At 43.7% G+C, this 15,136-nt stretch overlaps 1 protein-coding gene across 1 annotated transcript in view; it reads left to right on the top strand.

The window, feature by feature from the left end:
- The window catches only part of LOC115175936 (poliovirus receptor), a 78,273-nt gene extending 70,145 nt beyond the window's left edge, over window positions 1-8,128 (top strand). The window contains exons 7-10 of the mRNA XM_029735590.1: window positions 1,877-2,015; window positions 2,185-2,242; window positions 4,650-4,745; window positions 5,210-8,128. Coding sequence (XP_029591450.1) covers window positions 1,877-2,015; window positions 2,185-2,242; window positions 4,650-4,745; window positions 5,210-5,425 — 509 coding nt within the window. The 3' untranslated portion in view covers window positions 5,426-8,128. The remainder of the gene's footprint in view (window positions 1-1,876; window positions 2,016-2,184; window positions 2,243-4,649; window positions 4,746-5,209) is intronic.
- Window positions 8,129-15,136: the final 7,008 nt, after the last annotated feature.

The raw sequence follows: 15,136 nt of genomic DNA on the forward strand, positions 1-15,136 counted from the left end.
TTAATATGTGACTGTGTAGCATGTGATGGGGTTCGGGATAGTCTCATTCTTTCAATTTGGGCTGACAGGATAGTATCACACACCGAATGCCACCCCCCTTTTGATTCATTTGGTAAAAGCTAGCTATTCTGTGTGTGTTGTGTGTGTGTGTGTGTGTGTGTGTGTGTGGTAAGTGACTCAACTGGAAGAGAGATGCTGTAGAATATGTTAGGGTGACTGGCCAGGTGTGTGTCTTAGTGTGTGTGTGTTTGTGAGTGCTAAGAGGTTTGTCTATTCTCATCACATCTGTTATGTGAGCTAATAAGTCTTCATTGAGATCCTCTCCACTCCACCACACCCCATTCTTGTATCCACCCTGACAAAATCTGTTCTCATTCCTTTCTCTTTCTCCCCCCTCTCTTCTTACCCCACCCTGTCTTGGCCCTTGTTCTCTGCCAAGCCAAACCCGTGAGCATCGGGAGGGTATCTTTTACCCTCCTTTTTCCAGCCAATCCAATCCTCTGTATCTCTACGTCCTCCCCTCAGCCCACCCCATCCTTCAAACAGGGTTATATTCATTAGGCACTAAACATAAGAAACAGGGGTGGGACTATCTGGACTTGAGCAATAACAACAGTTTGTTTTAGTTTTCCCGTCAATGGTTTTAAGGCGTTCTACTGCCGTTTGCCCTAACGAATACAACCCAGTTAATTTCCTCCATCGCTAGACTGCTAGTTTTTGATGCAGTAACTAACATGACTCATTATTTATTGAAAATACAGTTTATCAGTGGAGAACATCAATGGTAAACGCTGCGAATGTAAACTTTGATATCCAGCACATCAGATAAACGGCTAGGATACCCACAGAGGGGTGCCAATAGGCTGTGGGTGGGTGGGGGGGCCTTCTGTCTGTATAGATTTCTGTGTGTGTCTGTGTGTGTCCACGTATCCAGCTGGGAGAATGAGAGAGAACAATTTAGGACTGAGACAGCCCTGGCCACCACCCCATCTTTCTCTCTCTCTCTCTCCCTCCCTCCATTCCATGTTTTCGTGATAATAAATGATTGTAGCTGGCCGGTGTCTTTTCAGTTGTGACTGCCGTTGTTTGTATGAGGGTGCATCTCTGGATGTGTCCCCGGCGTAGATTCAGCAGACTCCTCTACACACACACACACACACACACACACACACACACACCTAACAGATGCGTGGTGCTGCACCACTCCCAGTGGAATCACCCATATTTGGAATCTTTGATATGGATGCAAGCCTAGCCGGAGGGAGAATCGACAAAGTAATTTATGTTCTCACTCTCACTATCAGCAGTGAGACTTTAGCTTGGCAACAGCACACCATGTGGCCGCAAAGAGAAAGTACACCATTATTATCCTCAATGGGATCTTGTCGCCCCCAGTGGCCATCTGTGGAAACTGCAAGCCGGTTTAAAACCAACTTAATGAGAGGCTTTTACATTCAATTTAGACGCCTCACTCAGCCTCAGTGCCCTCTGGAAATCACAAACACAGACATAATTGAGCAAGGAGGCGGAGGTCTACTTGGAACATCGTCGGATGATAAGATGTCTGGCAAGGATTAAATGCCTAACAGAGCTGATTTCCTGGGGTGTATTCAGTGATGAGAAACGTTCTGGATGTTGCAGATAGAAATAGAATAACCGATCATATCTGTTCTCTGCGATACATACCTATCTGAATGTTCTAGAACATCCTCCTGAACAGGCCCCTGTTCTTCAGTTCAGCTGTTTTCATTTAAAACTTCTGATTGGATTCTGATTGTAACACATTTCCCCAGCCCTTATCCCTGCCACAGGAGTAATGACACATTCATTTGAATTGGACTAAATCCTAAGTCCTCCGCGTCGTCTTCTCTTTCAGAGCAGCGTAAGATTACAGCAGGGCCGTCGACGGCTGGCATCATCGGAGGCATCATCGGTGTGGTTCTCTTCTTGCTGGCGATCGTCGGCGCTGTCATCATTCTGGTCCGAAAACGCAAGCAGAACGCCATGAATGGGGAGTGAGTATTCCGCCCCCAGCAAATGTTTCTTTCAATATATGACTTAACAAAATACCTATCTTTCCTCCGACCAATGAAGTTTTATTCAGTCCAAAATTAATCTGTTAGGTATGGACAAAGTAAGTAGCACTAACCTCTTCTCCTGCCCTCTCTTCTCTCATCCAATCAGTGGTCCTCCCAAGCACAAGCCCCCTCCCCCTGTGAAGGCCGGCAGCTCCACTGAAATGGTGAGTGGTCCACGTCCCTGTCATTCAGGGCTCATTATTAGTGAAGGTCATAAACAAAGATTATGTATGTAACCGCGGTTATGTGAGCTATTGGATCACTCCAATATGGTGTTCTGCTATGCAGGATACATTCTGAGTAAGAATTTCAGATTAGTCCCGGATACCGAGTAGTGCTGCGGCTGACCCCCTTAAATAGCTGCTGCCACAGTACTCCCACCTCGTGTCCTCTTCAAGGCGCCGTAGATCACCGACAAGAGGATTGGAGTGATCCAATAGCTCACATTACCATGGTTACATACATAACCTTCGTTCTGTAGCGCTATATTGGATCACTCCAATATGGTATCACAATACCAGATTAATCTGTGAACTAGGCATGGCCAGACAAGAGTAAAATCCCATAGGACTGAGATCAGGGCAGTCATGGTTACTGTGTCCCTCCTTCCCCCTCCAGGGAAGTGGAGGCAACACAGAACACGGCCGTCCCGACCTGGTTGGTGGCAGCAACATTGACTCGATAGTGTGTAGCAAAAGTTCTAGACAACGCCCAACTGGCCGAGACAGTGCCGAGGCAAATGTCATCAAGGGGAAATCCTCAGAGCAAGGCCCACAATGTAGCTACTCACTATCCTGTAGTAATATTGGCCACATCCAATGTGCGAGTCTCTGTTTCGTTAGGCTCTTCCCCAGAACTCTCTGACCATAACACACGAACAGCTGATCCAACTGTTGTATTGTCTTAGTCCGTGTAACGTAAGTTTCCAGTGGCCTCACCGGGCACAACACACTTGGGGAAAATCTTAGCCCACCCGCAGCCGTCAGAGGTACGTATGTGGACAAATGTAAGAGCCAGTTCACATGCCTGTCAGACCGGACCTTCGGCAAGAAGGAGAGCTAGGCCGGATGGTAACACTCCCCTTGTCTGCACCCATTCGGAAACATTCAGCACTCACTAACCCTCATAGTGGAGGTAATAGCCAACAGGAATGCCATCTTCATGGATAGGTGCTTCAAAGACGCTGACCTGGCCTAGCAAGTGCTGACACCACCACATCAAGGTCTGTTTGGCACCGAACAGGCCTTCGCTGGACGCAGACGTCTAACTCCCTTCATAAACTTGGAGAGCAATGGGTGGCCATGGGTCCCTCCAGGCGATCGTCATGACATGCCAAAATTGCGGCCAAATACACTCTCAAATTGGATGACTCTCGGCCTGCATCAAGCAGTGATTGTAAAAAGTGTAAAACCATTTGTATGTCACACGACTCTGGGGCAACATTATGACCCCCACACCAGAATATGTCCCACCGCATTTGATATAATGCGTTGGTCAAGGAAACCCTGGCGTTCTGCAGCGTGTTCACCACATTGTCCTGAATGCCTAAACTTGCCCATTTACTTCTCTCGGGCCAAGCCCAAAGCAGGAGGCAGCGCGGAATCCCCCAAGTCTGAGAGAACAGGTCGGGTCTCAGTGGTAGCTGATATGGGGTCCCAGAGAGGAGGGACAACAGGAGGCTGAACCATGGTCGTCTCAGCCAGTATCAGGAGCAGCCGGTGGCCCTTCAAGCTGATCCTGTCTAGCGTAGCTATGATTAGTGGAAATGGTGAGAATGCATAAAGTGTCGTTGCCGGCCAATCGTGAGCGAGGGCGTCCAAACCCAGAGGGCCTAGAGGGTGTGACATCGAGAACCAGCTGGGACAATGAGTGTTCTCCTGTGCTCTCCCAAACAGCTGTAGCACCACCTGAACATTTAGACTACAGTCCCCTTCCGCTGGGCCATTTCTCGAAAGCATGTCCACTGCCCGCACTGACACCTAGCGGGTCGGAGCCCACAGTAATAGCTCTAGAGCCATTTCGTGGAGGAACAAAGCGGCCAAAAGGGTGCTTCTGCGACGAGGCATTACCCCAGAAGGGGGGAATACGGTCATCAGATGGGGAGGACTGTACTGTGGCCTTCATCCCCTCCAGGCGCGCTAAGCGCATGCGTTCTCCAAAGGCGGCGCAGGCCAGTCTACTATTGGGTTCACCAACTGCTCTCTGTGGGTGTTCGAGCTAGCTGCTCCAAGCTATTGAATAGCTGCGGGTATACTTCTGCGCTTATACACTCTAACATAGAGTTCCTACCAAGCAAATCCTCCCTGGAATGAGCCAAGAAAAGGAAGAGGCGGGAGTAGTGTGGCGGCAGTTATTTAAGGGAGTCAGTCACAGCACTACCCGGTACATGGGACTAATCCGTCATTCTTACTCGTAATGTATCCTGCCGAGCAGAAGGATACTTTATTGGAGTGAACCAATATAGTGCTTCATAACCACATGCAGTAGTGCAGTTCTTAATTGGGATAATGTCTATTGATCAGAGATGAGTGGCCCGTTTTATCCGACTTTGACCTCTCCACTACCCCACAGCTGAACAAGCCTGTCACGGACTCAGTGCTGACGGAGTTGACGGAGACCCAGCCTTTCAGTAACGTCTACTACGAGACCAGCGGAGAGCCTGTCACGGTAAGAGGACATCCTCCAAACTCTAGGTCGTGATCATTAGGTCACACCAGAAAACAAAAATGAATGTTTCTTGTTGTACTTAAGTCCAGGTAGTTACTCCATGTTTTAGTCTGTTGTCTGCCATTGGGTGCCTAATGAACACGACCCTGGACTCTCTCCATTTTCACATAGTGCTGCTTAAAGTCACTGAGTTACTACCTGTAGGCTACTGTATATCGAAATGTCCTTTAATGAGGGACAACTGGCCGCTTTCTAGACTCTATAATCAGTCAGATCCCTCACCCTTTTTAACTATATTATAACATTCTGCCTCCATGGTACCTCAACAGCTTGACTATTTCGAAAAAATTTAACCTGTTGTGAAACTATTGAGCAATGCATGGTCAAGGAGTGGATTTTGCCAACCATATCACATCTTGAGAGTTCTTGTTGCTGGTTCAACCGAGGATCTGTTGATGTTACAGGATCTGGATGCGTGCGACGATGGCGACGATAACACCGTTGGTGGCGGGGCTGCTAATGGTGGCGGCCCTGCTGCCCTGGAGGACTCGATACAGTATGCCGACGTCGACGAAGCCCTGCCACCGTACTCTGACGCGGACGATCACCGTGTCGACGAGCCGCCGTCGGCCGCTGTGGCCCGCGGAGAAAGCTTTGTGTCGGCAGCCATGTATGTTTAGCAGGCGACGTTTAGGTCTCCATAACGACACAACAACAACACCGTGCCTCTACTCGGTTACATTGAACAGCACAGAGTCCGAGGAAGGCTCTGGAAAGATCGGCACAACTCCAGCCTCCTGATGTGGTCAAATCCTAAATGCAGTGTTTCCTACTGTTGTGATTCGGGCAAGGTAATATCACCGGAAACATCATTCAAAAATATCACCAGAAAATATCACCTGAAACTGGTTGTTTCAAAGTTGCAATGTTACACCGTCCAGTAAGCATCCTCAGACCAAAATGCCATTTTATGGCAGTATGAACAAAATGAGGTTGTCCCTGTTTTATAACATTGTAACATGACTCATGTTTTGGGTTCAGTCTAAATTGCAAGAGCTGGTAATACTGCATTATTAGGGTAACGAAATGTGACATCTTGGTTTACAGCAAAGCACACAATGCACACACAATTATCAATGCGTTCGTAATTCCCCTACCACAGGAAAGATTACTGCTTACATATAAGTCAAATTAAGTTCAAATTATAAGGATTGTATTTTCAGTGTCAAAAATACACGGCATGTATTGGAGAATACTGCCATTAGTACCAATTTATGTAGATGAAGTGGTTAATATGCTCTCTAATATATGCTGTATATTTTACACATAGCAAAATATGTATTTTAATATTTTATATTTTAGTCTTATTCTAAAGCATTTTATGTACTGAAACACAAATGTGCAAAACATCATTGATGAACAATTATGTGAGACCGTGTCAAGTTGGTCAACGATGTCAAGGTGAACCAAATGATCAATGAACACTGTAAATAATATTATATTGATGCTTAATATATTGCCGGTTAAATGTGTGCACATAAAAAAAAAAAATAGTGTAAGTGTTTCCAGAGCCTCTATGTATAGGGGTGTCAGTTTCAGTGTGAAATTGAAAGAGAAAAAAAAGTGTACATTTTACTTTAACGGGTATTGAAGTTGTCAGTCAATGAATATAAAAACGGTTTGTGGATTTTAGTCCTTATAACTCTGCATGGCATGATCGTGGCTTGTTTCAAAACAGTTGGCTCACTTTTCCCAAGGCTACTTGCAGACCCCGGGCTTTATACTTTTTCAATGTTGTCGATGTCTTTGCATTCCGCCATCGTGTCGTCTACTTCAAGCACTACGCATCGATGTAGAGCAGCGGGGTGGTTTTAGGCCGTACAGAAGGCGCACAGCGCTTGAGATATCTTTTTGCTGATACATTAGTCAGTCAGCATATGACTATGCTCTTTCCACAGAGTGCTTACTGCAGGGTGCAATAAACAAAAAGTTGAGTCGAACTCTTGCTGAGGTACGGCGAACAAATGATTGCTTCTGCATGCTCCAAGGAGCTAGAGTCGCACAATTCCACGAGGGCGTTGATCTGTCAGTGTCACCTCAACAGACACCGAGAGAAGCAAGCCTATACTCACTAAGTACATTAACTTGTTAAATAAAAAAAAGACACAAAGAAAAAGACAGAAACATGAACAAAAAGCACATGTACTAATGTAGATACGCATGTAAATAAATAGATAGATACTATAGACACTAATGATTGCTAGACAGATATAGAAAAATAGATATACTATATAGATGATTAAAAGTAGACGGACAGGTAGACAGATATACGGACACATGGAGAAATGGATCACAGTAACTGCCTACCCCACTGTTCTTTAGTCCATCACAGTCAGTGCATTACTTCAATATTATACTTTTTTCATGTGACAATCACTTTGAAAGCAACTGTCATTGGCTTTTGGTGGTGATTCGGTCTCTATGATTTCTATTAAAGGGAATGTCTGCATGCTGCATGGAACTATGGGTAGCTCAACTTCTTCTCTGTGCAAAAAGAGTCCCGCTGCCATTTTGAAAACATATGGCTGTGGGCGGCGGGCTCGCATAAAGTGCTGCAGTATCAGACAATCACATCTGTATTTTATAGCCCTTACACAGGTCAGAGTTCAAAGGGAAATTAATTGTTCATTGTTTGGTTTTATAAACCGTGATTCCATTTATTTAATTTTTTTGGTGTATTTTATGTATTTCATATTGTCATCAAGTATATTATACTGTTATGTGTATTGCCTATAAAAAAAAGACTCAAAATTGAAGATGTGTTGATATATTGAGCTTAAAAAAGACAATCATTGGGTCCCCTGGGTTTGTTATTATCAGAGACCAATGAGTCAGCAGTCTGTTTAGTTTAGTTCTGTTGTTTTATGCTCAAGGCATCTGCTAACTACTTCTCGCTGCAGCAGGAGCTGCTGTGCGTGTTTGCCAATAAATTAGCCTCCTCCCCAATAGGTTTGATGCCAAAAATACAAACCGTGAATGTTAGCGATTAACGCTCATCTGAATCCGGTCTTTTTCCTTCCCTGCTTGTTTAGTCATCTCACATTCATTGTTGCTTTTTTTCATCACCAAGCCAGACGTGCCTTCGGTACTTTATTTTTAGCTATTTCATTTACACATTTGTTTCTGTCTTAGAAAATAAAGACAAGATTAAAAAAGAAACATGGGGTAACCTCTGATTGTGGAAAGCCAAACACTTGAGATTGTGATATATTTATTTTGATTTTCTTTCCCTTTAACTGAATTTTTTTTTTTTCTGATGCTTTTTGGGAAACGTATTATATGTTTTACGGATCATTGTCTTGTTCAATAAAATGTAAACTAAAGGCCCTGAACTTCTCGCTGTATTCTCTTAAACTTGTGAGTCACAATGACCTCCAGGCCTTGAGCCCTTTAAGGCTCCTAAATGACCAACCAACATCAATCAATCAAATGTATTTATATAGCCCTTCTTACATCAGCTGATGTCACAAAGTGCTGTACAGAAACCCAGCCTAAAACCCCAAACAGCAAGCAATGCAGGTGTAGAAGCACGCTGGCTAGGAAACTCCCTAGGAAAGCCAGAACCTAGGAAGAAACCTAGAGAGGAACCAGGCTATGAGGGGTGGCCAGTCCTCTTTTGGCTGTGCCGGGTGGAGATTATAACAGAACATGGCCAAGATGTTCAAATGTTCATAGATGACCAGCAGGGTCAAATAATAATAATCACAGTGGTTGTCGAGGCTGCAACAGGTCAGCACCTCAGGAGTAAATGTCAGTTGGCTTTTCATAGCCGATCATTCAGAGTATCTCTACCGCTCCTGCTGTCACTAGAGAGTTGAAAACAGCAGGTCTGGGACAGGTAGCACGTCCGGTGAACAGGTCAGGTTTCCATAGCTGCAGACAGATCAGTTGAAACTGGAGCAGCAGCACGGCCAGGTGGACTGGGGACAGCAAGGAGTCATCAGGCCAGGTAGTCCTGAGTCATGGTCCTAGGGCTCAGGTCCTCCGAGAAAGAGCGAGAGAATTAGAGAGAGCATACTTAAATTCACACAGGACACCGGATAAGACAGGAGAAATACTCCAGTTATAACAGACTGAACCTAGCCCCCTGACACAGCACTACTGCAGCATAAATACTGGAGGTTGAGACAGGAGGGGTCGGGAGACACTGTGGCCCCGTCCGACAATACCCCCGGACATGGCCAAACAGGCAGGATATAACCCCACCCACTTTGCCAAAGCACAACCCCCACACCACTAGAGGGATATCTTCAACCACCAACTTAACATGTGCTACTGACAGAGTCACATCCTGTGGCAGTATAATATCCAGTGTTAACTTACACTGATTGCCCTTCGTTGCCCCTGGACATGTATGTGCCTGTTACCATTCTATATCCAGCACCCAAGTAATATAGCCTAGCCTGACATCTATCACCATCCATTTGTTAACCTCTGTCTTAATTAGTGATATACATCTATAGCCTGCGCATCTGACAAGATGCATTCAGAGTGCAGAGATTGTCCCGTGTTAAGAGTAATTAACTCAAGTAAAGGAAAATAACATGCTTGAATGGATTGTGATGGAAGATGATTAAATGTTACTAGGAACGATGAGTAAATAACGATTAGAGGCCGCTAACTCTCAGCCATTTGCTGTTTGTCCTTTGACTGCTGTGCTTGAGTGACAAATACATAGAGAAATATAAATAGAATGAATGAAAGAGATAGCGGTGGCCAATAAGAGCATCTGGTCTTATCTGTCCTTCACCACCAGCGGTTACCATACCTGCTCTGCTAGGTGGTTGCTACTTAAAGTTCACAGGACATTTTACAGTTTTCGGTATGACTGCCTTCTCGTCTTGTGCACCAGAGGCATAGAATAGTCTACAACCCATGCTTCATCTAGATATGTTACTGCCACTGAATGAATTCAACATTTTATGGTAGACTCTGTTACGGAAGAGTGTAAATGCTTTTTTTTTTTTTTAGGCTGGACCATGTTGTATTGTATTGTTGTATGTTTTAATTCTGTAATGTATTGATTGTTGCTGGCTTGGCCAGGTCTCCTTTGGAAAAGAGACTCTGTGTCTCAATTTGGTATTTGGTATTTTATTAGGATCCCCATTAGCTGTTGTGAAAGCAGCAGCTACTCTTCCTGGGGTCCACACAAAACATGAAACATAATACAGAATGACATAATACCATTAGACAAGAACAGCTCAAGGACAGAACTACATACAATGGGCTTTTCCTGGTTAAATAAAGGTGAAATAAATAAGAGGTAGAAAGGGAAAGAGGGACAGAAGGAGAGTGGAAGATGGCGTCCTCTGCTGGTTCACACTTGGATCAGCGTCACATAACTTTTTGTAAGCTCCTTCCATCTTTAGCTCATTAATGAAACGGCCCACGACTTTCAAAATTTTATTCCCTCTCTTGCCTAAATTACTCCTGGTTATGACAAAGAGTTTAATTAGTCCGCTGACACCAGTTAATCAATGCTATCATGCTTGAGGATACCACAGGAGGTTGGTGGCACCTTAATTGGGAAGAACGGGCTTGTGGTAATGGCTGGAGCGGAATCAGTGGAATGGTATCAAACACGTGGTAGAGAAATGAACATTCCATTCTCTGGCAACAGCTCTGGTGGACATTCCTGTAGTCAGCATGTCAATTGTACGCTGCCTCAAAACTTGAGACGTCTGCGGCATTGTTTTGTGTGAGGCAACTGCACATTTTAGAGTGGCCTTTTATTGTCCACAGCACAAGGTGGACTAATCGTGCTGTTTAATCAGCTTGTTGATATGCCACACCTGTCAGGTGGATGGATTATCTTAGCAAATGAGAAATGCTCACTAACAGGGATGTAAACAAATGTGTGCACATTTTAGAAAAATAAGCTTTTTGTGCGTATGGAACATTTCTGCAAACTTTTATTTTATGGCATGAAACATGCCAGCAACACTTCACATGTTGCATTTATATTTTTGTTCAATATATTTCTGTTTTCAGTAATCTGATGAAATGTGATCATTTTCAGCTAGTACAATGTCCAAAATGTCAGCCCCAGTGCACGTTTCAAAGCGGCAGCCACCGTCACAGTTTATTTTACTCTCGCCATGGCAAATTACAGTATATCTGAGGGTTATGTGTGTAAACATATCCTCTGGAGGCTCAAGCACAGACAAATTCGGGAGGATTTAGCCGGTAAACGTGTTAGGCATCGCTAGGCATGCCGCTTGTGGAAGTTGTTGTCATTGTTGAGCTGCTGAGGCAGGCATGCATACACGTGTTGAAACGCATAAACACATCAATCACAGTCTTTCCTGCAGGGGGTGGTCGGGTAAACAAAGAACCAGTAACAAACCTCTACACGATGGCCTTTAAACAGATTAGTGAGCGTTAAAGGTGCAGTCTGGGATATGTTTTTCAGCAAAACAGCAGCCCGTCAGCCTTGTTTTGGTATACAGGAGAGGGATGAGGCTGGGGAAATGTAACCACTCCAACGCATCTGCAAATTCATAGATGGCGCTCTTGCTGCAAGAACTGACAGTCCATGACAGCACATAATAATTGTAAACCGACTTTAAAGCTCGAAATTGTTTACAAAGGCAGTTTACAATGAAGTAAAACAACCTCACGTGTTTGGGGCTTGATAGAAGACAGTTGTGCTAAGCTCATGAGGCATTTACAAATTACATTTGACAAGAATCAAAGGGTAATTCATTAAAATGATGGATAACAGCTATACATATCACAGATTGTCGATTTGAATGAGAAGGGCACCAATAGGCAGCTAATGCTACATCATATCCCTTGTGGTGAAGATGAAGAAGGAAGTGTCTGACATCAAAGCACCACCAATTATGGTTAGAGCGCTTAGTGATGGAGATTAAATATATTCTCCCAAGTACTACCAGTGGATGTATCAGTAATTAGGCCATGAGTCAAACAACGCCTCTTCCTTCTCTCATCCACAGATCCACAAGTTGACAACAAAGTTGCCAACTCTGATCAAACTTATTCCTGCAGATTAAAAAAAAGAAAATGCTTTCCTTTGGGCTTTAGTTTACAGCTATTCCAGATCATAGTTGTGCCTGGTCTTCCTTTTACCTTAACATCCACCTTTCATTAAACTTCACACATTATATATAAAATAATGAATTGATTTAGTAATTAGGGGATTAAAAACACTGTCTGATATGAAGGTTTGTCTGGTATGTTGAAGTGATATATGGGGGCAAAATGTTATTCATTTGATATTCTCACTGTCAGATCAGTCAAATCGCTCTTGTTTGTGACACCAAATGAACTCTTCGTTAACAAATATTTGGGCATGACATTTCAAAAATGCTAAACGGGAGACAATGATTGATTGTTTTTTTGGTAAGAAAATTGCAATAGCCATTTGTGGCAGTGGCTAATTTAACTAAAACGAAGATTGCTGTCTTTCCTTGACAAAGGACTCAAGGTACGGAAAGTATTCAGACCCCTTTAATTTTTCCAATTTTTATTACATTACAGCCTTATTCTAAAATGTATTTTATATTTTTTTTCCCTCATCAATCTACAGACAATACCCCATAATGACAAAGCGAAAACAGGCTTAACAAAAACAGAAATACCTCATTTACATAAGAATTCAGACCCTTTGTTATGAGACTCAAAATGTAATTGAGGTGCATCCTGTTTCCATTGATCATCCTTGAGATGTTTCTACAACTTGATTGGAGTCCACCTGTGGTAAATTCAATTGATTGGACATGATGTGGAAAGGCACCTGTCTATGTAAGGTCCCACTGTTGACAGTGCATATCTGAGCAAAAACCAAGCCATGTGGTCGAAATACTTGTCCGTAGAGCTCCGAGACAGGATTGTGTCGAGGCACAGATCTGGGGAAGGGTAACCAAAACATTTCTGCAGCATTGAAGGTCCCCAAGAACACAGTGGCCTCCATCATTCTTACATGGAAGAAGCTTGGAACCACCAAGACTCTTCCTTGATCAGGGAGGTGACCAAGAACCCAATGGTCACTCCGACAGAGCTCTAGAGTTCCTCTGTGGAGATGGGAGAACCTTCCAGAAGGACAACCATCTCTGGCCTGAATGCCAAGCGTTGCGTCTGGAGGAAACCTGCCACCATCCCTATGGTGAAGCATGGTGATGGTGGCAGCATGCTGTGGGGATGTTTTTCAGAGGCAGGGACTGGGAGACTATTCAGGATCAAGGGAAAGATGAACGGAGCAAAGTACAGAGATCCTTGATGAAAACCTGCTCCAGAGCGCACAGGCCCTCAGACTGGGGGTGAAGGTTCACCTTCCAACAGGACAACAACCCTAAGCACACAGCCAAGACAATGCAGGAGTGGCTTCGGGACAAGTCTCTAAATGTCCTTGAGTGACCCAGCAAGAGCCTGGACTTGAACCCAATCGAACATCTCTGGAGAGACATGAAATAGCTTTGCAGTGACACTCTCCATCCAACCTGACAGAGCTTGAGAGGATCTGCAGAGAAGAATGGGAGAAACTCCCCAAATACAGGTGTGCCAAGCTTGTAGCGTCATACCCAAGAAGACTCGAGGCTGTAATCACTGCCAAAGGTGCTTCAACAAAGTACTGAGTAAAGGGTCTGAATACTTATGTAAATGTGATCGTTTTTTACTTTTAATAAATTTGCTAAAACTTAAAAAAAAACAGTTTTTGCTTTGTCATTATGGGGTATTGTGTGTAGATTGATGAGGGGCAAAAAAGATTTAATAACTTTTAGAATAAGGCTGTAACGTAACAAAATGTGGAAGAAGTCAAGCGGTCTGAATACTTTCCGAATGCACTGTATACATACTTACTTTTGCTGCCCTAAATACAACTTTTTAAATGATTTTTTTTTTTTTTTTACAAACACCTAATGGTAATAATCATGTTTACATGTCATCGTATAATGACTTTGCCATTATACTGAATTCCAGATCAGAGGAGAAACGTGTTACCCAGACATGTCACCAGAGGGAGCAGTAAGTTGCAGTGACCAGCACAATGTTGGGCGCATGTAAACCGTTAACCATTCAGAGGGTGGCGACTGGTTCATCTTCATACCTCATTCTGTAAATGAAAATGTCTGTATGGAAACACCTGAAGGTCAAACACATAAGGCCGAAAAGCCTTTATTTCAAGACTGTCATACTGTCATACATCCTGGTGATTCACAGCGTACTGAGCTATGAGAGGTCCAGTGTTCAAATCTCATACGAGCCCCCGAATAGTAGTTTCTTGCAGAAAAACACGTCTACAATGTGTTATTGCGGTATTGTACACTGTGTTCTGTGGGGAGTAGAGCTGAGACTGGCCCACCATCTCAAGGGATTAACTACTTGCATTAAATCAGAGTTGCCTTGAGATTTGTATATTGCTTGTGCCGTGGGAATAAGGCGCTTCACTCACTCTCTCTCTCTCTCTCTCTCTCTCTCTCACTCTCTCTTTCTCTCTCTCTCTCTCTCTCTCTGTCTCTCTCTGGCTCTCTCTCTCTCTCTGTCTCTCTCTCTCTGTCTCTCTCTCTCTCTGTCTCTCTCTCTCTGTCTCTCTCTCTCTCTGTCTCTCTCTCTCTGTCTCTCTCTCTCTCTCTCTCTCTCTCTGTCTCTCTCTCTCTCTCTCTCTCTCTCTCTCTCTCTCTCTCTCTCTCTCTCTCTCTGTCTCTCTCTCTCTCTCTGTCTCTGTCTCTGTCTCTCTCTCTGTCTCTGTCTCTCCCAGGTTTTGGTGTCCTTGATTATTTGAGTCAGGTGTGTTGGTGCTGGTGATGAATAAAAGCCTACACACCCAGTCACAGTGTTGGAGAAGGAGTGGCAATTGAATACAAGCTTCACACACAAAAAAAAATGAAATTCTTAAAACATTTCTAGCCTGTCTATATATGGGTAACAGGGTTGACTTGTTCTGCTTGACCCGCTCAGTTTCCCACCACAAAACACCAGAAAATGGCTACAAAGAACCAGCTCACCTGATTTTACTCTATGATCTGACTATTAGATGTTCAACGTTTCTTTTGAAAATAATATTTAAAAGGAATACGTTTCGCCACATTGAAACGAGAGTTCAGTTCACGCAACAAAATAACAAGGGCTTTACGATGTTGGTGAAACTTGGAGAAATGATTTTATTAAGAGGATTAAAATCTTCCTAAAAGTGACAGGGTTGACTGAGGGATATGTCAAAATGCCTTTATTCATATAAAAAAATCTGATTTATGGAATTCTTTATGTGGTGTATTTCAAAAGGGTATATTCTATATTGGTGCACAATTTCTACTTAAAATATCAAAGGCCACTTATTTTGTGGACCCAGTGGTACTAATTATGAGCAA

Source organism: Salmo trutta, chromosome 36 (assembly GCF_901001165.1).
Source record: "Salmo trutta chromosome 36, fSalTru1.1, whole genome shotgun sequence".
Taxonomy (NCBI): domain Eukaryota; kingdom Metazoa; phylum Chordata; class Actinopteri; order Salmoniformes; family Salmonidae; genus Salmo; species Salmo trutta.